The sequence below is a fragment of the Pseudorasbora parva genome, chromosome 4, assembly GCF_024679245.1.
Source record: "Pseudorasbora parva isolate DD20220531a chromosome 4, ASM2467924v1, whole genome shotgun sequence".
NCBI classification, from domain to species: Eukaryota; Metazoa; Chordata; class Actinopteri; order Cypriniformes; family Gobionidae; genus Pseudorasbora; species Pseudorasbora parva.
Window position 1 is genome coordinate 9,397,710 of NC_090175.1, and position 25,314 is coordinate 9,423,023.

At 39.2% G+C, this 25,314-nt stretch overlaps 1 protein-coding gene across 1 annotated transcript; it reads right to left on the minus strand.

Annotated features, from left to right (window-relative positions):
- Positions 1–492: 492 nt before the first annotated feature.
- Positions 493–23,642, minus strand: nup133 (nucleoporin 133). Its single transcript, XM_067440806.1, has 26 exons — positions 23,361–23,642; positions 20,948–21,063; positions 20,648–20,751; positions 20,459–20,563; positions 17,682–17,813; positions 15,925–16,095; positions 15,686–15,841; positions 14,656–14,726; positions 14,423–14,570; positions 13,246–13,396; positions 12,997–13,154; positions 11,293–11,384; positions 11,028–11,185; positions 9,919–10,013; positions 9,603–9,827; positions 9,410–9,529; positions 9,137–9,236; positions 6,378–6,629; positions 5,921–6,054; positions 4,498–4,656; positions 3,772–3,907; positions 2,576–2,694; positions 2,404–2,484; positions 2,249–2,322; positions 912–1,000; positions 493–745 (listed from the first exon to the last, which is right to left on the minus strand). The coding sequence occupies exons 1-26, from the start codon at positions 23,489–23,491 to the stop codon at positions 609–611; spliced, it is 3,414 nt and encodes a 1,137-aa protein (XP_067296907.1). The 5' UTR covers positions 23,492–23,642; the 3' UTR covers positions 493–608.
- Positions 23,643–25,314: the final 1,672 nt, after the last annotated feature.

Consider the following 25,314-nt stretch of genomic DNA (forward strand, 5'->3'; position numbering starts at 1 on the left):
AATGGGAGTACGAAGGCGATTACCAGATGCTTCTGGAAGCTGTTTCGAACTCCCAAAATGAACTCTGTTTTGGCCTGATTTTCTTCGAAATGACGTCACAACAATTCTTCTTCGATTTTGCTTGAAGTATATTGGGGCCTTAAATTTCACCATTTGGTTGGCACCGATTTGGCTTTGTTATTCTATCTATATGCATCTTTACACAGCTGATTTCAGGCTGATCTGTGCCTGCTCAAAATTCTGTGTAAAGAAGTAATGCTGTGTAAGAGCCAGACTAAATCATGCCTGCTCTGACCCGCCTCAGCCCCTAGTATCAAAGTATACTATTAAAATTGCTGTGATATAGCATTTATGCCACTTTAAACAGTCTGTTTTAAGACATGCGCTTCTGTCCCACCTTTACTAAATTTGGGATATCTTTTGCCAAATGTTCACTGCAAAGGTTGTACAAGATCTAGCAACAGAAGAAAACCATTGAAAACGATCTGCCTGTAAATTACAGAAATACAGTTTATTCTGAAATTAAGTCTTGGATCATGTCTTTTTTTAATGAAACAGTACAAAAAGTTGGAATATTAACAAGGAAACAGTAGAAACGTGAAGAAATATCATATCTGAGCTTTCAGGTAGTGCTCATAATTGGCCCGCAGGAGGAACTCAAAGTACGGCTTTGATTTCAAACTCTCCAGCTCATTTTCCAGCAGGAGATCCTTCACGTCAGGCAGGTACGACTGCAGAGTAACACCTGTGTGCACACACAAAACACACTTTCACCACAAATGCAGATTTTAGCCTGCAACTCGCTGCATGCACCAAAGTAAAGTACTATATTTTATACTTCATATCTGCTAAAAATCAAACCTCAAATAAGCTCTAAACCCTCTGTGATACAAAAAGAGAGTCAACCATACCTTCTTGAATGAGTTTCTGAAGGATCTTGACAAAAGTGCTGTCTCTGGCTGCTTCTAGAGGATCGTCATTATCATCAGAAGATGACCAACTGCAAATCAATCGATCATTCAATCAGTTAGTCAAATCCAAAACCAGTAGGCTACGTTCAGACTGCAGGCAAAAGTGGCCCAAATCCGATTTATGTGACTCAGATCTGTTTTTCTCATGACGGTGAACGGCACCAACTACATGGCATCTGATCTTTTCGATTCTTATTTGGGCCACTTCCATAAGCGGTACGTCTGATGTTTTGCAATGCGACCTCAGTCGGAATTCATGCGACTTTTAACACACTATAAATAAATAACTTATCATAATAACTTATCTTCTGTGTTTAAAGGGATAGTTCACTTTAAGATGAATATTCTGTCATCCTTTACTCACCCTTAAGTTGTTTCAAGCCTGTATGAGTTTCTTTCTTCAGTTGAACACAAGGGAAGATATTTTGAAGAATGTCAGTAACCAAACAGTTAACTGGAGCCATTGACTTCCATAGTAGAAAAAAAAATACTATGGAAGTCAATGGCTCCAGTTAACTGTTTGGTTACTGACATTCTTCAAAATATCTTCCCTTGTGTTCAACTGAAGAAAGAAATTCATACAGGCTTGAAACAACTTGAGGATGAGTAAAGGATGACAGAATATTCATTTTAAAGTCAACTATCTCTTTAAGCGTCCTTTTGTGCATGCGGATCAGTTCAGGACATGATCAGCTCTCACTTGAATCTTGAATCTAATATTGGCCAAATTTAAAAACAACATGTTTGTAACAACATATACCACAAAATCAGATCTTAGCAATAAATCATAATTAAGCCCTAAGGCTCGCAGTCAGAACATAGCATTAATGCTCAATTCTGACTTGTTGTTTAGATCTGCAAGATTTTGTTCAGCTGTTCACATTATTGTTTAAATTTGGCCAATATCAGATCCCAGTTTGAAAAGATCTTGGCCCTGAAGTGACCAGAATCTGCAAAAGAACAATAAGACGGCAATCAGCACTGGATTATACCGAGGATAGCATTTATGTGTTGGTTTATAAGGTGATGTGCCTCGAAAGAGTGAATTTGTGCGTAGGCGATTAGGAGCACGAAGATGAGGAAAAAGAGAGCAGTTCTTCTCATACACTCTTTCCTCAAGTATGGTTTGTATAGAGCGGTCACCTTAATGCTGACGAGTGTAACAGCTCACCATCCCTCCACTGCCTAACTTCAGTGTGATTGTAACCTAAACGAGTCAAGTAAAATGAAACGTTCTCCCACACCTATCTAATTTCAGTGAGTTTTGTGATGCTCACCTCTCCTTCCAATCTTTCTTTAAGGCTTTACTGAAGATCTCTCGTTTTAGGGCATCGATATCGAGGGAATCCTTCTACAGGTGATAAAAGCACATAAGAAACATGCCTGCTTCTGAAAGTCATTTCTATTTAAATGTTGTCTGATTTACAGATACCTCCTCCAAGTACTCCAGCAGATCCAGAGCTTTCTTAAAATCGTACTCGTTGGCTCCACGGTTCTCGTCGCAGATGTACAGCTGAAGGATAACAGAGGAACAAATTGAGAGAAATGAGGATGAAGAAGTTACAAACGGTGTGTGTGAGACCGTGTTTTAGTGGTTTACTCACATCAATGAGGTTACGTGGGCTCAGCAGAGGCATATTGTCAGGGTTCAGCTGCTTCTCTTCCAGCAGCTGTTTAGGAAGAGTCTCCTGATGAAGCAGAAACCTCTCCTGCTCCACTATATCTACACCAAACACAATCATTTCAAAAGTGTCAGAAAGTGTTTTTGCAGATTAGATAATTGGGGGCTAGGGATATTAATTGGAGAGGAAGAGAGGGAAATGCAGGTCAGATTGGAGCTAGGGATTGGCGAGGTGATGATGATTGATCATGATTTTAATTTTTTTTAATTGGTTTTTGCGCCATTTTTCATAGACATGTTTTCATGTCATGTTTGTATTTGTCAACATTAATCTCCATGACGGCCATGATGTTTTTACTGGCGTGAGGGCGGGGCAATAACCTGTCAATCACATGAGATCCACCAATAGCAAACCACAAGCATCCCGCCTATATTTGTTCTAGTTTGAGAAGTCGTTGTACTCATATATACGTCACAATAGACCCTTTTGTACATTTCCGGGTTTCTTAGAGCGGTAGTCTTCAAAGTTGGGTTAACTTTTATAGTGGTGAATGAGAGAATACATTTAAAAAAAAATTGTGTCCCCATTTTCTCAAATAGCAAAAGAAAAACGCAACAATAGTGATTTCACAACTTTTAAAAATAGGGAAAAAATAGCGCAAGATTGATAACGGCAGTGAAAAGAGAGAAAGATGTTAATTTTAACATCACTCCCATAGACGCTGTATTAGACACACTCTCAAAGCAGCGGTAACTTGTTTTTGTAATTTGATGCAAAAGTAATATAATACAAACTATTAGTGTTATAAATGCACATACAATAAAAAAAAATGAAAATACAAAAAACCTTGCAGGATTTACAATATTGCTGAACGTTAAAATGCGTCATCACAGTCTGTGAAAAGGGTCCATGGGGAAGAAAAGACTATCGTAGCTTCGCTTCATTAAGACAAATGACAGTAACTCTCCCAAACTCATATGAAGGCACGTTACATTTACATTTATGCATTTGGCAGATGCTTTTATCCAAAGCGATTTACATTGCATTCAAGGTACACATTTTTTAAATTATTGTCAGTTCTTGCTTTCCCTAGGAATCGAACCCATGACCTTGGCGTTGCTAGCGCCACGCTCTACTGGTTGAGCTACAGGAAAGATTACTGAAGGCACATTACTGACCGGTGAGCTGTCTGCGGTGCACGGCTTCAGGCATGTCCGACGCGAGAGCCGTGAGTTTGCTGAGGGCCAGCAGGGTCTTCTTCTTGCTGAAGTATCGTGTCTCTGTGTTGGCCTGACTGTACAGGGTACGATGGGCCTGGCGTGAAGAGAAAGAATTTAGCACTGTGAGTGTCAGTGAGCTCATGGCGGCACACATATTAAAGGGTTAGTTTTTGTGCGCAAACCCTCCCGAAATAATGACTTATATAGTGATATCCGATTTCAAAACAAAGATTCGAACAGTTACGAATCAGCGTATATTGATTCATGATTCAGATCGCGTGTCAAACTGCTGAAATCACGTGACATTGGCGATCTGAATCATGAATCGATTCACTGATTCATAACCTTTTGAAACTTTGTTTTGAAATCAGCCATCACTATATAAATCGTTATTTAGTTTTTGCACACAAAAACTATTCTCTCTCTTCATAAAATAATTGTAGAGCCGCTGTAGTGAGATGGGCTTTGTATCGACGTCTTTAGTGCCTTTATGGGTCTTGAGAGAGGAAATGACATTGGTGTCAATGAAGGCCTTTCTGAGCCATCGTATTTCAACACTAATATCTTCATCTGTGTCTGAAGATGAACGGAGGTCTGACGGGTGTCATTAGGGTGAGGAATTAATGACAGAATTAGCATTTTTGGGTGAACTAACCCTTTAAAGTGAAGAAAAGGTGCTCTTACCCTCTGATAGTCCTGCACATGTATGTCATGCAGCCAGCTGAGGTGATCGTGAGCCTGCAGGAAACTGGCCAGCTGTTGGTGCGTTGCTATTGGCTGAGACAGCAGCTTCCCTCTCTTGCCTTTCTCCATGTACCAGCGGAACAGGAAGTCAGCGAAGTTCTACAGGGAACAGGGAAGGCTGTGGGTAAATGCATTTGGCACAGGTACTGTAACCCATCTGGGATTTTACTTTTGCAAGAATTTATTTTATTTAGGGGCCAAGCACCGAAGGTGCGGAGGCACATATTGAAATCGTTAGCGTTCCTATTATTAGGGGCCGAGCACTGAAGATGAGAAGACACCTATTGCAACCGTCATTTATGCTAAAAACGTTTGAACCATAAGGGCTAGATACAAAATTATAAAAAAGAAAAAAAATCTGTTATGTAAATTTTGAATTTTCTGAAAAAACTACTTTTTTCGAACTTCTTCTGAAGCCGTTGCTCCGATTTTCACAAAATAATTTAAACAGATCATCTTCAGACCATGCTGACAAAAAGTTATGGAATTCAAGTTGATTTGTCAAAACGTTTACGTTAAACGTGCAAACAAATTTTAAGTGGCGGTTGCGAAAATAAACGCAAGGCTATATCTCAGCAACGCTTTATCGTATTCCAACCAAACTTGGTACGTGGCATCACAAATCTGGGATTTAACTTTTGTAAGAATTTCTTTCTTTGTTTCTAAAAGAAGTCTCTTCTGCTCACCAAGGATGCATTTATTTGATCACAAACAGTCAAAAATGTACTAGTGAAATATTACTACAATTTAAAATACTTGTTTTCTATGTGAATATATAGTAAAATGTAATGTATTCCTGTGATCAAATCTGAGTTTTCAGCATCATTAATTCAGTCAGAAATCATTCTGATATGAGGATTTGATGCTCAAGAAACTGATCGTATTGATTCATGATTCGGTTCGCCAATGTCACGTGATTTCAGCAGTTTGACACGCGATCCGAATCATTGATTGATTCACTGATTCACGACCGTTTGAAGCTTTATTTGAGGTTTGAAAACAAATGCGGAAGAGAAGACAAGGCTGAATAAAGTCATAGTTTTTGTTATTTTTGGACCAAAATGTATTTTCGATGCTTCAAGAGACTCTGATTAACCCACTGATGTCTCATATGGACTACTCTGATGATGTTTTTATTCCCTTTCTGGACATGGACAGTATAGTGTGCATACACTTGCATACGCTCTCAGACTAAATATAAAATATCTTAAACTGTGTGTGAAGATGAACGGAGGTCTTACGGGCGTGGAACGACATTAGGGGGAGTCAGTAATTACATAAATTTCATTTTTGGGTGAACTAACCCTTTAATTGTACTGATCCCAAACTTTTGAACAGTGATGTATGTTTTGGGCTTTGTTACCTGATCAGCGAATTTGACCATGTATTGCTGTAGTCGACTCTGGTTATCTGTCCGTTCGCACAACTGCACCAATATGTCAAAGTCACAGTATTTCTCCGCCAGCGCTGCGACCCACTGATGCTGACCCAACTCCACTGGGAGAAATCACACACACACACACGCACACGCGTATTAACCACTTAAAATCCAGCTCAGACATCTTTTATTTATATGTTCATCACTTTTAGCAGTGTTTTCTGTAACTTCAAAGGGTTTCCTGTAAAATGATACACTGTATGTGTGTACGGGAAGCTTTTCAACTTAGGCAAGCCAAATCCAGGCGGAAATCCCAAAAAAGGTCCCAGAGGGTAAGAGGTTAAACATTCAATCTGCTCCGCTTTGCAGCTTACTCTGGCCATTTGAACAAGAAGAAACCAACTGACCAACTGGTAAACTGGCCAATCCCAAAATAACTCACGGAGAGGTGCGAGCAGCTCTGAGCGCTTCTGCGTGTACTCGTTCTCCAGCGTGTCGTAGCGTTCATGTTGTCCAGAGCGGCGGAGAGACGTCAGCTGAGCCACGTATCCGCTCAGCAGGGAGTCCAACAGCGCCACCAGCTGCTCGCTCAGGGCAGCGCGCAGCTCTGCGTCTGCGTGAGGATACGCTGCGTGCAGTATCATCTCATGCTGCCGCGTGATGGTGCTGCGAACTCCACCGACTCCTCCTGAGGCTGAGGGGAAGATGGACAAGTTATTACACTGATGAAGGGATGCTCAAAAAGGCACAGGAAGTCCTTTCAAATGTCCCCATAACTATAGTAAAATGCGAGACCACCTACATTGAGGGGACCAGCCAGCGGTCCCCACTTTTCAAAATGCTTATAAATCATACAGGATGAGTTTTTTTGAGAAAGTAAAAATGCTGAATGTTTCCTGTGATGGGTAGGTTTAGGGGCAGGGGCAGTGTGTGTGTGTGTGTGTGTGTGATGGGTAGGTTTAGGGGCAGGGGCAGTGTAAGGGGATAGAAAATACGGTTTGTACAGTATAAAAACCATTATGCCTATGGAGAGTCCCCACAAAGATAGTGAACCATATGTGTGTGTGTGTGTGTGCGCACTAGAGGGTGACACAGGAGTGGATTTTCAAACCTCTCCCGTCCCACTCCCACACAAAAAAATCCCGTCCCATCCCAATCCCATGAAAAAACTGGGGAGAATTCTCGTCCCGCCCCAATCCCACACTGCAAAAAATGCTCTTCTTATTTAGTTCAATGTTCAATTTATTTATAAAGCACATACTAATACAACAAAAGTTGACCACAGTGCTGTACAAGGGCCAAATACTACATAATTATACAATCACATTCAACTTCAAGTTCATTACACCACCATAGATAAAAAATAAATAAATAAAATTACATAGGAAAGCCCATAAGACAAAGCATAGACACCACTAGCACACACTCATGTATGATCGAATGCCAAAGCAAAAAAATATGATTTCAACTGTCGTTTAAACTCCCAAAGACCGGAGCACTACCGGATATAATGAGGTAACCCATTCCACAGCCTAGTACCAACAGCGGCAAAAGAGCGGTCTCCCCTCATTTTCCGGTATGTCCGCGGGACCTCTAAGAGATTTAATGACTCAGAGCGTAACGATCTCTTTGGTTTCTTTACCTGGATCAGATCGGCTATGTATGTTGGAGCAGTACCATGTAAAGCTTTAAAAACAAATAATAAAAGCTTAAAATTAATCCGATAGGAAACTGGCAACCAATGTAATTCTCTTAGTACAGGGGTGATGTGCTCATTTTTCCGAGTACCTGTCAGAAGTCTTGCGGCTGCGTTTTGAACCAATTGTAATCTGTCTAAACTTTTTTGTTGAACACCATAATATAGTGCATTACCATAATCTAATCGTGAGAAAATAAAAGCATATATTATCTTTTCCAGGTCCTTCTGTGACACAAAGGACTTGATTTTAGCGATTGATCTAAAAAAAAAGAAACTAGTTTTAACAACTTTGTTTATCTGTTTTTCGAATTTTAATGCACTGTCACAAATTATACCTACATTTTTTACCTGATGCATCTGAAAAGGTGAAAGCGCACCTAAGTCAATATTGGATGTATCAAAGGACTCGGAAGGGCCAAATAAAACCAATTCTGTTTTTGTTTCATTTAAACATAAAAAAATTTGTGGACATCCACAGCTTAATCTCGTCAAAACATTCTACGAGTCTTTCTACAGCCAAAGAGACAGTAGGCTTTAACGGAAGGTACAGCTGGGTGTCGTCTGCATAACAATTAAAAGTGATACCGTATTTCCTCATGATTTGACCTAACGGAAGCATATATAGTGAAAAAAATACTGGTGCTAAAACGGATCCTTGTGGAATACCGCAAGACTTAATCGATTTCAGACAATTTCCTCTAATCCCTACATAATTTTCTAGGCGTGATAGCAAAATGTTGTGGTCAATAGTATCAAACGCTGCTGACAGATCCAATAGTAAAAGTACAGTCACATCACCCTGGTCAGTAGCAATAAAAATGTCATTCAGTCATTTAGTATTTCTTCCATGTTTCCAGTCCAAATATCTAAAAATTCTGAAATCAAGATGCATTTACTAGATAAGTAAAACGACAAGATATTTTTTCTTGTTTTGTTGAAAATAAAATCAAAATGAAATGAGTTTTTTGCTTAAAAAAGGCAAAATGGCCAACGGGGTGAGAAAAATAATCTTATTTCTGTTTGGGACGGAAACAAAAAACAAGATTTCAATCAGAAACTAGATTATTCTGCAAAAAAACACTTCATTTTGATTTTATTTTTAACAAAACAAGGAAAAAATACATTATGTCGTTTTACTAGTATAGTAAATGCATCTTGATTTAAGAATTTTTAGATATTTAGACTGGAAACAAGACAGAATTACTGAGTAAGAAGAGCATTTTTTGCAGTGCAGAAGATTGACTCCCGTTCCCTCCCACTCCCGTGTTGTGTTTTTTAGTTAGTTAGTTCAGACTGCCCTAAAATGTCGGTGAGCACAACTGAGGTATCATTTTCCAACAGTAGTCGTTGCAGCGAAGCTTTCATGTCTGACTCAATTTTGATGATGATTTTCGCGGCTAAAAAGTGCATGGGGAAGCCTCCTTTCTCTTATATTATTGGTGGTTGGCATTGGCCACCAACAGTTACAGGAAGTCCTTTCAGTGGTGTGTGTGTGTATGTACCTGTCCATGGGATGTACTCAGGCTCAGAGCTGCAGTTCTCTGGTGCTCTGTATAGAGATGCTTTGGATTCTCTGTACTGTGCTGCCGCTTGAAGCATTTCCTACACACAAAACATGACGATTATTAATTTCATGAACTAAAGGACCAGGAAGCGATGTGCAAAATATTCTTTTTTTTTTTAGTTTTTTTTGTAGCTTTAACTACATATTATATATGTAGTGCTCTGATCTGAGTGCATGATTTAATGAACAGGTGAAAAAAAAAGCTGGGCACCTTGACAATGTCATTGACGTTGAGCACCACGTCGGCCCACCTGGCGGCGTCCGGATGCTCTTTCAAAGCTTTTTCCTCCTCATCCAGCAGACACTCAAAGATGGAGGAGATCTGAGACACCTGGAGGGACACGCACAAGATAAATACATATTCTACATTAGAGGTCGATGAACGGGGAGCTGAAGTCTCGCACCTCTCTGAAGAACACGTCCGCGGGCGTGAGGTTGGACGATATTTCGGTGTTGTTCTTCTTCAGGGTTGATAGGATGGCTGTGTTCACGAGTTCGGGATGCTTGGCATGATGGTTCTTCAGCACGATGGCAGCCGAGAGCTTCTCTGCATGTTCACACAGCAGGAGTCGCGTTGCCATCGGGGCCGAGCGTATTGTTGTGGAAGTGAGGCGGTCTAGAAGACCTGTCTGTAGAGCAGATGGAGAAAAGATACACTGTTGAGTGCTGTGTGAAGGATGAAACGCGTCTTGTAGATTGAGAGTGTGGCCGTGGAGAAACCTGAAGCAGGAAGTCCATGAGGCAGCGGTGAGCTTTCATCTTATCCTCCAACTGATGCAGCAGGATCAGCGACGTTAGTGTAAATCCAGCGCCCTCTACAGGACAAAACGTGTACAAATTGACCAGGGTGCAAAATTAACAAATTTAATCCTTGGATTTACAGAAGTTTCTCTTTTAAAATGTGACAACACACACTTTGAACACTCGCTACAAAAATACACCTCGCGAGTTCATGAATATACACACAAAACTGCTAAATTTAATTTAAACACACACATTAAATATATATATATATACATACACACACACAGTATATATAATTCATTAAATAATAATAAAAAATATTAATAGCATGTTGTTATCATACATCCATGCATACATTTGTTGTTTAATTCATGCAATTAATGATGCATTAAAAAATGTATTTGTAAATGTAAAATAATAAAAATATACTTTCATGGTTGGTAAGCTGGTATCCATTTAATTTTGGAAATGATTTGTTGTGCAAATAAATACTTCTAAAATTATATTTAGGGCAATTAATATTATACTAATAGATACATAATATTAATACCATCTATCTATCTATCTATCTCTCTATCTCTCTATCTATCTATCTCTCTATCTCTCTATCTATCTATCTATCTATCTATCTATCTATCTATCTATCTGTCTGTCTATCAATTAATAATATAATTATAATTAAATTATCAATATATATATATATATATATATATATATATATATATTCTATCTATCTATACATAGCATAAATATTATACATAATATAAATATTACAATAAAATTTTATGATTTATACTTGCATTTTATTTATTTATTAAATTAATATATATAATGTAATATAAAGTACCACACACACACACACACACACGTTCTTTGTATTACATTATATATATTAATTTGTTAAAATAATAAATATATATAATTAATGGCATGTTGTTTTCATACATGCATGCATATGTTTAAGTCATGCAATTAATGATGCATTAAAATGTTTATGTATTTAAGTCACTTGTATAAATTTTAGGACGGTTGCATTAAACAAATTTAATCGGGCAAAAATGAAAGGTAGTCTCCCCATCGCTCACCGTCAGGAACAGACTCAGCCCAGCGGGGGTCACAGGCAGGGTAGTCGTCCACCAGATCCAGATCAATCTGGGTCACAACAGCATCCAGCTCCGCCCCTCCCTCTCCATCGCTGGGGAAGAGCTCGTCCACCATACTCTGAGCACCAATCAGATCATGACTGCAGAACAAACCACAGCACATGATCCGTGAGTTGTTCAGCATCAGTCACTGATGCGAAAGAAGCGGCCGCAGAGATTACACATCTGTGACATGAAGGAAACTCACCGGCAGAACTGTAGGAAAGCTTGCTTCAGCAGTTTAGTTTTGTCCTCTTGTGCCACCATGTCTATTTTGGGTGGCGTCTCTAACGGAGTGCCCTGCAAAGATAAATAATATATGATTTTTTTAAATATTTGGTCTTAAAATCATGCCCCCTTTAAAGGGATAGTTCACCCAAAACTGAAAAGTTGATGTTTATCTGCTGACCCCCAGAGCATCCAACATGTAGGTGTAGGGATGGGTATCGTTAAGATTTTAACGGTATTACTACTCTTATCGATACTGCTTATCGGTAAGGTACTTTAACGGTACTCTTATCGGTACTTTTTGATATTTATATTTATATATATATAAATATAAATAACACTGCATAGTTTATCATAAATAGCTAAATTAATGCTTATTAAAGCTGAAGTTATTCATTCAAGAGCTGTGAGGGATTTTCTCTTTGCATTTGGTTGTTTAATTCGCAGTAATTCGTCAGCATGTTTATTTACACTGCTGCCTCTAAGACAGATGTGCAGCTCTATAGGCGACTGATAATAGGCAGATGCACTACATTTTTTCCCGACTACATCCATAATAACTACGTCCATTTTAGACACAAACTGTGTTGTGTTTAAGAGACTCCAAGCCGGTCATTTTGACAGATGTTTGTGTACATTTGAACGTTTAGACGCGAGTGTGAAACCGAAAGTGTAATCTGCTCGTCTCGTTGTTTCAGAGCGGGCGCCAACTTGGGAACAATCTCTTGCGGACATTTTTGTGCTTTTAATCGCTTTATTATTATTAAACGCTTTTAATTATTATTAAACGCGTCCCACAACCATCAGTAGCTAGACTGTATTTTACAACAATCACTGATCGTGCCGATTCTGTCATTAGGCTTTGTTTGAGTTTTAGGGAGAAATGACAGCGTAGGCTACTGCTGCAAAGGGAATTAAGTTGCGCTAGACATAAATATTACTATTATAATCTTTGGAAGTCAAAATCTAAAATAAAATCAGACTATCACAGATCTAAAGTGTAACCAGCTATGTTTGAATGTTTAGTTCTGTCCTCGGCTGTCGTTTGCGCCTCTCTCTCTCTCTCTCTCTCTCTCTGGTCACGTGTATTTTCAAAAGTACCGACAGCAGAACCGATAACGGCCGAGCTTATCGATACAACTGTCTTTCAAAATTCAGCCCCGGGGCCCGTTTAATACCGGTTTTCGGTACCCATCCCTATGTATGCGTTTGTTTCTTCAGTAGAACACAAATTCAACAGCCTGGAACGCACTTCACTTCCGGTAAGGTCAATAATACACGCTCTGAACATGGGATATATGAGCCAGCGCTTGTTATTGACCTTACCTGAAGTGAAGCGTGTTCCAGGCTGTTGGATATAGCGTTGTATTTGAGGTAAAAAATGATATAAATACGGCTCGATTTCTCACACAAACTGATCGTTTTGTGTCTTAAGATATCAGTGTGTCGTCATGAGCCATAGCGCTCTTTGTGCATGTTGTCTAAGCATGTTTTTTTTTGCTCTTATAGAGTTGTTACCCATTCACATGATTATATGACCTACACACAGCAACGGCTGGAGTTTAAAATCTTCATTTGTGTTCTACTGAAGAAACAAACATGTTGGATGCACTGGGGGTAAGCAGACAAACATTACATTTTCAATTTTGGGTGAACTATCCCTTTAAGTAAACTGACTCCAGACCTCAGGTCCAGGTCCAGCCACTGAGGTGCAGAGCGAATCCTCCATGGTCTCGGGCAGGATGGAAGCGCTTTCTCTTGCTAAAACGGCAACCAGCCCGCTATTCTGAGAGAAAAACACCGGCAGACCGGCACACACCCCACCGCCACGGATACGGTCACCTGGAGAACAGACAAAAATCCCAAAAAACTGAGATCAGCTACAGGAGGAAGACTAGGTTCTTCATTTGGTTTGGTAGTCTGACGGATGTACCTGGAGAGTTGAAGGAGATCTTCTCCTCCGCCAGACCACCGCGTCCAGCTCCAGTGCTGCAGGCGAACACCAGCTCCTCGTTATAGAGGTACGCAGCAGGACTCGACGGCTCAGGCAACACCAAACGCGTCTTCTGCAGCTCATCCTCGCTCTGACGGACAAAACCGGCACAAAATAAATTCAGTTGTATTCCCTTCTCATTACTTTATAGGGTTAGTTCCCTCAAAAATTATAGTTCTGTCATTAATTCATCTCCCTCATGTGGTTGGACACCCGTCAGACCTCCGTTCATCTTCAGACACAGATGAAGATATTAGTGTTGAAATCCGATGGCTCAGAAAGGCCTTCATTGACACCAATGTCATTTCCTCTCTCAAGACCCATAAAGGCACTAAAGACGTCGATACAAAGCCCATCTCACTACAGCGGCTCTACAATCATTTATGAAGAGAGAGAAGAGTTTTTGTGTGCAAAAAACCCCTTAAAAACCCTAAATAACGACTTATATAGTGATGGGCCGATTTCAAAAGGTTTAAAAAAAGATTCGTGGTTATGAATCAGTGAATCGATTCATGATTCGGATCGCGTGTCAAACTGCTGAAATCATGTGACTTTGGCGATCTTAATCATGAATCGATTCACTGATTCATAACCGTTCAAAGCTTTGTTTTGAAATCGGCCCATCATTATATAAGTCGTAATTTAGTTTTTGCGCACAAAAACTATTCCCGCCAAACTGCTGAAATCCCGTGACATTGGCGATCCCAATCCTGATTCGATACACTGATTCAAAATGCTCCGAGCCTTTACGAAGAAATGTTCTGAAATCGGCCGATCACTATACAAGTTTTTTGCGCACAAAAACTATTCTCGTCGCTTCATAAATGATTGTAGAGCCGCTGTAGTGAGATGGGCTTTGTAACGACGTCTTTAGTGCCTTTATGGGTCTTGAGAGAGGAAATGACATTGGTGTCAATGAAGGCCTTTCTGAGCCATCGGATTTCAACACTAATATCTTCATCTGTGTCTGAAGATGAGCGGAGGTCTGACCGGTGTCCAACCACATGAGGGAGAGGAATTAATGACCGAATGTTCATTTTTGAGTGAACTAACCCTTTAATTGAAGACACTCTCAGTCAATACATTCAGATGATTCAAGTGTGTTTGAATGGTGTACCTGGAAGGGCGGGTTGTATCTGGTGACCTCCACAGTGAGCAGGTCTGGGGAGGGCGATGCGCTCTCTGCAAGAGTGACCAGGCAGAAATACGCCAAGCACGGCGTGTCGCCCGGATGCCAAGCTGCCGCCAACACCACCAGCCCCGCGCTGAGAGACACAGAGCATTAGCTGTTAATGTGTGCATGTGCTGTCTGTGTATTAGTTTTATTTGAACATGATATTCAGCACTCACTTGCTGTACTGCATGTCCAGATAAGAGACATTCACTCCTTTCTTGATCTCAGAGTAGTTACTTTCTGAGTCCTATAAGAGAAGTTGAGGATTTTAGAAATATTTCTTAAGGATCTAATCATCATATAAGAACAATTTCTGAAGGCTCGTGTAACCCTGAAGACTGGAGTAATGATGCTGAAAAATCAGCTTTGATCACAGGAATAAATTACATACAACATACACCGATCAGGCATAACATTATATTGTGTTGGTCCCCCTTTTGCTGCCAAAAGCAGCCCTGACCCGTCGAGGCATGGACTCCACTAGACCCCTGAAGGTGTGCTGTGGTATCTGGCACCAAGATGTTAGCAGCAGATCCTTTAAGTCCTGTAAGTTGTGAGGTGGGGCCTCCATGGATCAGACTTGTTTGTTCAGCTCATCCCACAGATGCTCGATTGGATTGAGATCTGGGGGATTTGGAGGCCATGTCAACACCTCAAGCTCGTTGTTGTGCTCCTCAAACCATTCCTGACCCATTAGTGCTTTGTGTCAGGAGCATTATCTGCTGGAAGAGCCACAGCCACCAGAATCCCATTTCCATGAAAGGCTGAACATGGTCTCAGCAATGCTTAGGTAGGTGGAGTGTGTCAAAGTAGCATCCACATGGATGGAGGACCCAAGGTTTCCCAGCAGAACATTGCCCAAAGCATCACACTGCCTCCGCCGGCTCGCCTTCTTCCCATAGTGCATCCTGGTGCCATGTGTTCCTTAGGTGATCCACGTGATGTAAAAGAAAACATGATTCATCAGACCAGGCCACTTTCTTCCACTGCTAAGTGGTCCAGACACATTAACTTTGAGGGCAAAATGTTCACTTGCTGCCTAATATGACCCACCCACTAACAGGTGCCGTGACGAAGAGATAAGTGTTATTCACTTCACCGGTCATAATGTTATGCCTGATTTGTGTATAGTCACGTAGAAAACATTATCTGAAATTTTAATAATATTTCACAAATTACAATATCATCGTCTAGTGCATTTCTGACCCAGATGGCGTCGGTGATGCTGTCTGTGATGATCTGATTGGTGCTCCAGCTCAACACCTGCGTCTCACTGTTCTCATCCACCTCCCATTTACTGACACCACAAGAGCTGAGAGAGTACAGACAGCCGGTTTCCTTCACCAACAACACACTGAACACCTGAGCAGAGAAATATCCAGTCACTGCTTGAACAAATCAAAAGCATGATCTGCATCCACCTGTAAAAGTCAAATGGTACTGACCATGAGGTCGGCTGGTTGGCCACGGATGCCGAACAGGCTGGAAACCCTGCGCCCAATCCCCGAAAGCATGCCCTGACCCTGCTGCACGGGCCTCTGGTGCAGTTTACCGGACGAATCCGGAGAGAGCCGGAGCAGGTGCCCGCGGTATGAGGACACAATGAAGCTACCGCCCTGAAAGAGCAAGAGAAACAATTCATGGAAGAAGAGACACGAAAATAAAAGCCATATAATCCTATAAAACAAGTGAAGGATATTACACAAACACATTCCCACAAACCAGCGCATAAATCCCTGTTTTTGAGTTAAATACACAAATGCTTAAGAGTCAATGACTGGATAGTTATTGCAGTGATTATTATGTTTCTAGCATGTTATATGTTTGGCAACAGTCCTTCTAACCCTAATTGGAGTGTAGTTTTATTTTATTAAGCTGGGCGTACACGTGGGATTTTTGCTGCTGTACAAGCTCGCAAAAAAATAAAAAAACACTTGGGGAAAATCGTGTGGATATCGTAGATGCTCGTATGGCCGTGGCTCGCAGCGTGTGAGAGGAATTATGAGACTACCATGTTACAAGCACCTTCCGACCTCAATAAACATTAAACAAATATAAAGAAATTTAGGGAGTCTGCCCAATTTTCACCAGTCTATGGCCGTCCCCTACTGCCAAATCATGCACATGCACAATTACGTCAGATAGGCTAGACCTATGAGTATATTATGCTGTAGCTCAGTGGCTCTCACACACACACGTTTGTTTTAGTGAAATGTGGGGACTCTCCATAAGCGTAATGGTTTTTATACTGTACAAATCGTATTTTCTATCCCCCTACACTGCCCCTACCCCTAAACCTACCCATCACACACACACACACACACACACACACACACACACACACACACACACACACACACACTGACAAACACGTTCTCTCTTTTTCAACAATTTATTTGCACAAAAAAAAAAATCTTAATTTTTTTCTATCTGGAGCTATAGCAGCAACACCGAAAGCTCCAGCCTCTGTGTTTAGCGCAAAAGCTTGTGTGATTGCCACCGGCTCAGTGCAATACAGTCGTGCGGTCTACCAGCTGCTTTGATGTGATCATCAAGTTAACTGCCTTATAACGTGAGCAATATCTCACAACCTCCCAAATGCCTGAATTTGCACAGTGTACGCCCGCCTTTAAAAACTCTTGTAGGAAGACACATCATGACCATATTCCAGGATGACAATGTCAAGATTGTCAGGCTCAGAATGTGAAAGAACGGTTGGGCAGGAGCATGAAGAATACATTGGACCTTCACTGAATTCTGGGATGTGCTGGAGGAGACTTTGCAGAGGGCTGGACTCTTGGATTGTCAATACAAACTCTTGAGCACAAATTGGTGCACATCTTACATCACAAATAGCATAACTTATTTCCATCAAGAGGAGCAATTTGTGGTCCTGGAATATTTATTTATCTATTTATTTAAGGATAGCCCCTTAGGTGGTCCTATAATGGCCATGATGTGTGTTCCTACATGGTTGTTTAAGAAACGAAAAGCTACACACTTCATCAAGTAGGGTTAAAAGAACTGTTGCCAAATATATAACATGCTAAACCACATAATAATCAATGATCCAATCATTGACTCTTAAGCGTTTGCCTATTTAAATGTTTGTTTGTGCACTTTTTAAGTTACAATTTACATACACAATATTTTAACAGTATTTTTAAACAATATAGACCTCTTATATTGTCTGCTTTCCCACCTTAACAGCTGCGACGTAGTTGCACAAGTGTTCGCTCAGGTCCAGAGAGATCTCAGTGTAAGTCCCCTCGTGAGCCAGACTGGGCCAGAACCGGGCCAAGCCATCCGGAGACACGGCCAAAGCACTGACGGACTGTGAAAAACACATTTATATGGATGTTTTCATGAAAGGAATTGCATCATGGGGTTTAAAACACTCTTAATATTCAGTAATACTATGGATTTGATTGCACTGACACAATCAAAATGGACAGTTCTTGTTTTTTATGGAATATTGCAGCATTTGTTATGTGCCTCGTAATCTGTAATCAAATTAAATTCCCCTCCCTTGCATTATCTCTTCTCTGATGATGTGTTTACTGGCGTGAGGGCGGGGCAATAATCTGTCACTCACATGAGATCCACCAATCGCAAACCACAACAAGCCAATCAGTTCCCCACGGACAAAATCAAGCCCCGTCTACATTTGTTCTAAGCTACGTTTACACATGAGTGGCTATTTTCATGAACGGATCTTTCAACCTCTCCGGTTTCAAAAATAACATTGTGCATATGTCAGTTTTCAGAAAAGTGTTCATTTATATATGCCGTCAAGAGCATGCCAAACCTGTAGGTGGCGGTGTAACGAGAAGCTCAAGCCCACGTAAGCCAATCAGAATCACAAAAATAGCAACGAATCAATTCCTCTTTTAAACAAGGATGGAACTAGGATCATCATAAAGGAGCAGCTGTATTTGCAAATGCAAACTCTTGAGAAGAGTTTGCACCAACATAAATGCGACTGCTACTCTGAACGCTTCCATGATCACATGTAAACATAGGTTGCACTTTTGACATCGGTGCGAGCTCTGGCACATACTGTGACGTTGGCTACCTAAATACTCGTTTGGCTCCTTTTACATACAAATTTGCAAACATAGATTTTCAAAATTAGTTTTTAGAAAGACTCGTTTTCAGAGGCGAATACTCAGTTTGCGTATAAACGAAGGGCGCAAAAAAAGGGAAATAAACATGTATGTGTAAATTGGGCCCTAGTCCGAGCACCGTTTCACTCACAGATGTATGTCGCAATAGGGAAGAAGAGACTATCGCAACTTACATTTCATGCTGACTTTAAACTGAATAATAACACTACTGTCTTCTATAGAGTTGCTTTATAGCTGAAACTAAATTGTTTAATAATTGAGCATAAATACAGCTGAAATTGATTTTCTCTCATATGTGATGAAGTTTGCAGCATTGATTATTAACTGTTATCCTGTTAATTAGCTTTGAAATCTGTATTGTACAAAGCGCTTTATAAATAACGGTGACCAGTGACGTAACTTTGTTTTAAAAAGTGGGTGGGACAGTCTCAAGAAAATACGTATAAATAGTACGAGTGTGCTATCTCGCAGAATCTATACGTCAAAATGAGCTTTGGCGTGCATATGATACACACTTTATGGCGTATAATAAGGGGGGTAGCATTGCTAATACAATGTTTTATCAGATGCAAAATGTGTACAATAACAATTGCAGAAAGTTTTGTATTAAGTAGTTAATAAATATTTAATTTACTGATATAGATCTTGTTTAATTATTGCATCTAAACGCAAAGCGTTAGTGCCAAGATTTTTCACGTGAATAAAGGCATATAGATTTGCACGCTTTGTTTATAATCCCTGGTCTAGTCTGGTAAACTTGTCAGAAGTTCTCGTTTCTAATCTGCCCTCCTATTTTTTCTCTCATCAAAACTGAATATCATCAGTGGTTGCACATCAAGAGCAGGACAGTTTTGTGCATTTTGTTTCGTGATATTACGGAACAAATAGAAAATCTCTGCAACAGTGTTAAGCGTTAGATTAAAGCGCTCGTCTGTGTGAAGACTGCACGAGCCACGAGAGAAATCTGCACCACTGATAACAGCGGCAACGAGGGCCAGATCACCTCTTAACCCTTAAAGACCGAGACAGCCACACCCGGCTAAAAATAACGATCGTTCTAAAATGTTTAATAACTTTTAAACCGATAATCCAATCTGTATGCTGTAAACTGCACCGTAAAGAGGAGAACCTCCTTCCATAGGTATAACATTTCTCGCAATTGTTCATTCAGAGGCTCCATAGTCAGCGTGGCGTGAACATTTTTGTTTCAGTGTTGTTAATATATAACAATCTTTTTATTTACTTTACTACTTGAACTTTTTAGGATGCAGTCAGTAAATAAAATAAACCTGCTTTCACTCAAAAACCTAGAAATGCCTTGAATAATGTTATACAAAGGGCTATAACTTGCTGAGGGATTGTTACATGTAGACAAAATTTCATCTGGAAGTGTAAAACAACCAAGTCTAACTTTCTAAAGGAAAAAAAATCCAAACTTACATGAAGTTCTGTTTGAGTTTACAGTAAAAAAAATACTAATTTTTTGCTGCCGTTTTTCTTGAAATTATATTAATTTAATCAATTCACAGAAAAAATAAATGTACAATTGGGACAATTGGCCTAGATGGAAACTTCAGGTTCTCCTGTTTAAAATGATATATAGCACTTCATGCTAACTGCTAGAATGGGGGAGAAAAACAAAGAAAAGTAGAGGCACTTCAGGCGCCCCAAAAATGTTCTGGGTCTTTAAGGGTTAACAAACAAACTAAATGATGCTCTTCTAGTTAACCAGAGATGTTGTGTTTGTATTAGTTAGGTTCATCCGTGCAGTAAGATGTTTCAAAAAGTGGTGGGAATGTCCCACTCGCAAATTACGATGGTGATGATGGTGACTTGACTTGAAAGATCTCACCTGTATGGTTGCAAGATGGAGCGGGCCGGAGGAATTGATGGAGATGAGATCAGCGCTATATGCAAACTCACTGGGCGGCAGCTGGAGGTCTTTACACACTGACAGCTGCAATGACAGCAAAAGCATTAAGTTCATACAAACCGTCTCAGCAGAAAATTCAGCACCAAACAATAATAGTCACTTTCAGACCTTTGCCACAGACGTCTGAGCCACTTTCCAGACGATCAGATGCTCTCCACAAACCATCCACGCCCATCCGGACGCCTCAACCTTCACAGAAATCTGATCATCCACTGCAACAGACACAATGTCATACATCAAGAAGCTTTCGCACCAACACATCCACAGGACCTGCTCTCAAAACCCAGTAATCTGCCTTAGTCCGGTCCAATGCATGCATGCCTAAAATCCCACCCAAATTGACAAGATTGCCAGGTTTTGAAATGCAGGCTCTATGTAAATCTAGTTACAGAAGACACCAATATTTACCATCAGCCATGGTGAGTGCCTCCATGACTTTGACAGGTAGAGATGATCCAAAAGTCTGAACGTCGAAATTATACGAATCAACAACGGCATGACTCTGAACACGAGTGGGAGTAGATCTGGAGAAAGAAGAGAGATGCTCTCACAAATCAGCTAAAAAACAAATGTAAGTTTTATTAGTACATTATGGAAACAGGTCATATTCAGTATATGGATATTTAATATGTTTGTATTTGTTTTACAATCATAAAAATGACTTGGTCATGACAGGTCACTGTCTAGCTTCTAAAAACAGACTGAAACACACACGCACTATATATATATATATACACATACATACACATATAAATATATATTACAAAACTCAGTAAGTTTATAAAACAAAATGGTATCTGAAAGTAATACCATGATACTGAATGGTTACCATATTAAAGTACTAGTGTTTACATGATAATCTAACATGGTATTGTCACACAAACAGTAATATATAGGTAGCTTTTTGTTGGAGAACATAGTATATTAATGGTTTCTCAAGGTTCAGATGTACATGTGTGTTCACATTCGGCCGGTATGTTTTCTCCGCAGGGTATCTGCAGGTTTCACCAAGTCAAATTTAAGACTTTTTAAGACCCTTTTAAGACCATTATGAATACAATTTAAGACCTATATCACGCAATAAAAAAAACACTCAATTACGCTACTTAAACTTATATTATTTAATTTATTTCAATTGAACAAAGTATTAATAAACGTATTATTCATAGCTCAATCCCACCAGGATTAGCATATATATATATATATATATATATATATATATATATATATATATATATATATATATATATATATACATACATATATACATATATACATATATATATATATACATATATATATATACATATATATACATATATATATACATATATATATACATATATACACATATATACACATATATATATACACATATATATACACATATATATATATATATATATATATATATATATATATATATATATATATATATATATATATACATACATATACACACACACACATATATATATATACAAATTTGACCAAAATTGTATATATATATATATATATATATATATATATATATATATATATATATATATATATACAAATTTGACCAAAATTTGCTTTTATTGTGGTGGTCACTTCCAGATTTGCAAACATTTTTATTTTTTTATATAATTAGGATGCAACATTAACCATATTATTATGTTAGATGCACAATAGTCACACATGGCAATAAAACTGACAAAATGCATGAATCTTGTTTAGTATTACAAAAAAAAAACGCTGTTTCAGTTGTGTGCTATCATCTTTAATAACACGATCGCTTGGGGTGGGAAATATGACCAACATCTTAAAAGTAAACCACAGCAATAATTGCTTAATATAAGTAAAAAGTTTTCAAGTAATTACGTAATCAAGTAATCGGTCAGTAATAAAATTTATAGTTATAAACAAATGACAATAGGACAAATAAATACAACATAAAGATGCATATCTACAAAGAGGAACACTCACCCGTTTTTAGAAATAGGGCTTCAGTGCATGCATTGTTTTAGTTTGTCAGGGTCACCGCTAGCTTAGCTTAATTAGTTTGCTTTCACTTTGAGAACTTACTAATGCGCCGATCCAGTGCTTACTGACACGTCTCAAACTTTTTAACTCAAATCAGGATATAGACATATGCATAATGTGTATATTTGATCGTTCAAGAGTAACGTAAGGCTAATGAGCCTAGAAATAACATTCAATACACTCGCGCGAGCGCTGACAGACAGCAAACACACGCAGTCTGACATCGGAGTTCGGCGTTTACATCCCTGTTATTAACTATTTTAGTGAAATCAGGTATATTATAGCCTACTTTTATTTGGTCATTAAGCAAGGTGCTGAGAAATATTCGCATTCGCGTTCAAGATCGCGGAACTGCAAGAACCGTCAGACTCAGCTGAAGAATAAAATCCGTTTTATGCTTCTGTGGGGTACGATCAGAAAGAGGTTCGTCCCAATAACACGAAAGCTGATTGGCTGCAATATAAGTGGCATGCTTTTCTAATTTGTAGTTGTAATAGAGCGAACAATAGTTGGTCTAGCGAAAGAAAGAACTACAAACACCACGGAACAAACACACACACACATACACACACACACACAAATGCTCGTGTGCTGCGGGAGGCGAGAGCGTTTCAGTGAGGTAGCGTTACATGGACCTAGGAAAATTAAGACCTGTTTAACATTATTTAAGACCTAGAACGCAATGCTTCCGCGAATTTAAGACTTTTTAAGGCCTTATATTTTGATTTTGAAATTTAATACTTTTAAGACTTTTTAAGACTCCGCGGGGACCCTGTCTCCGGTGTGTGTGTTTTACCTGTGTGCTGTGACAGCGGAGCGGCGTGGAGAGAACAGCAGTCCGGACTGAACACCGCTCATACTCTTCCGCCCGCCGGTCCGAGGCGTCAGTCTGCGGCCGGAGCTCGGTGTGCCGCGGGGAGTAAACATACTGGGCCGAGGCTCGGTTTAAACGGGACAGAAACTCATTCAAAGACAAGAAAACACGATAAACTTTGAAAAGCCCTTTTGCCGCGCGCTCACTAAAGTCAAGAGCAGCGCACACAATGTGCGTCATTCACATGCGCATGCGCTCAGGACATGCTGCTGCTGATCCCTGAACGTGGATGAGGAGACATAAAACTGATCCTGGGTCAGCGCTACAGGACAAGCGCTCTTCTTCTTCTTTCACCCCCTACTTGATTTTGAATATGTAGTTTCACTTTACTACTTTAGTTTTAGTTTATAAATAAATTACAGTCTATGATATATATATATATATATATATATATATATATATATATATATATATATATATATATATATATATATATATATATATATATATATATATATATGATATATATGATATATTTATATGTAATGCAGTCAAATCGATTAATCGCATCTAACAATATATCTATATCTATCTATCTATATCTATATCTATCTATCTATCTATCTATCTATCTATCTATCTATCTATCTATCTATCTATCTATCTATCTATCTATCTATCTATCTATCTATCTATCTATCTATCTATCTATCTATCTATCTATATATATATATATATATATATATATATATATATATATATATATATATATATATATATATATATATATATATATATATATATATATATATATATATATATATATATATATATATATATATAGATATATATACACCGGTATATATATATACATTTTGGAGCAAACAAAGCACTCTCGTCGTCACTTCATAAAATTGAGGTTGAACCACTGGAGTCACAGGGATTACTTTAGGGATGTCTTTACTGTCTTTTTGGGGCTTTTGACAGTTGCATTGACTGTCGATGAAGGGACAGAAAGCTCCCAGATTTCATAAATCTTCCTTTGTGTTCGGAAGATGGACAAACAAAAATGTCTTACAGGTTTGAAACAGCATGAAAGTGAAAAATTACAGAATTTCCCTTTGGTGAAATATCGCTTTTTTTCTTCTTTTTTTTAAAGGGGTGGTTCTGTGTTTTTTTTTATTGGCTTGGTTGTATTTATGGGGCGCAGTATAACATGTCTTATTTTTTATTTAATTTTTTAACGCCATATTTTTCTTATATTTGACCTTTATTCCACACCGCTGTCTCCACTGTCATTTGAACGGTTCATTGCTTCCTGCTTCTAGAAGCCCATCCCTCTGAAATACGCAATGGTCTTAGATTGGTTAGATGGCCAAATGTAGTTTTCTGTATTTTTATTGTCTGAAGTGCCAAGCAAGCGGGTAATCTAGCACTTGGAAAGCGTTCCACCCATAGGGCCATTGCTAACCACGCCATCACCTGCTGTTAGCATCCCGTTGACTCCCATTCATTTTTTCGCACAGGTTGCTGGAAACCCCACGCCCCTCACCTTTACGGGCAGAAGTCACATCTGCAGAGACTAGCGAGGGTTTATGATGTCACTAACCCAGGAAGAAGCTCGCTGTAGTCCAAACCGGCCGTTTTTGTAGGCATTAAACTGTCATAACTTTAAAAGACAATATCTCCGTTTGCATTGAACTTTCAGCGCTGTAACTTTGCAGATTCTGGTTATGCTCAAGCAGCAACATTACACACTAACTAAAGTTTAAAAAGTGAACCTCTTTAAGGGCGTTTTCACACCTGAAAGTCCGCACTAAGGTCCGAACCAAAGTTCGTGTTTGGACATTTGGTTCGTTTTGGTTTGCTTTCACATTGCAGTTATGTCAGCGCACCAAAGAACTTTACATGACGCACTGGCGTCCTGTCGTCATCA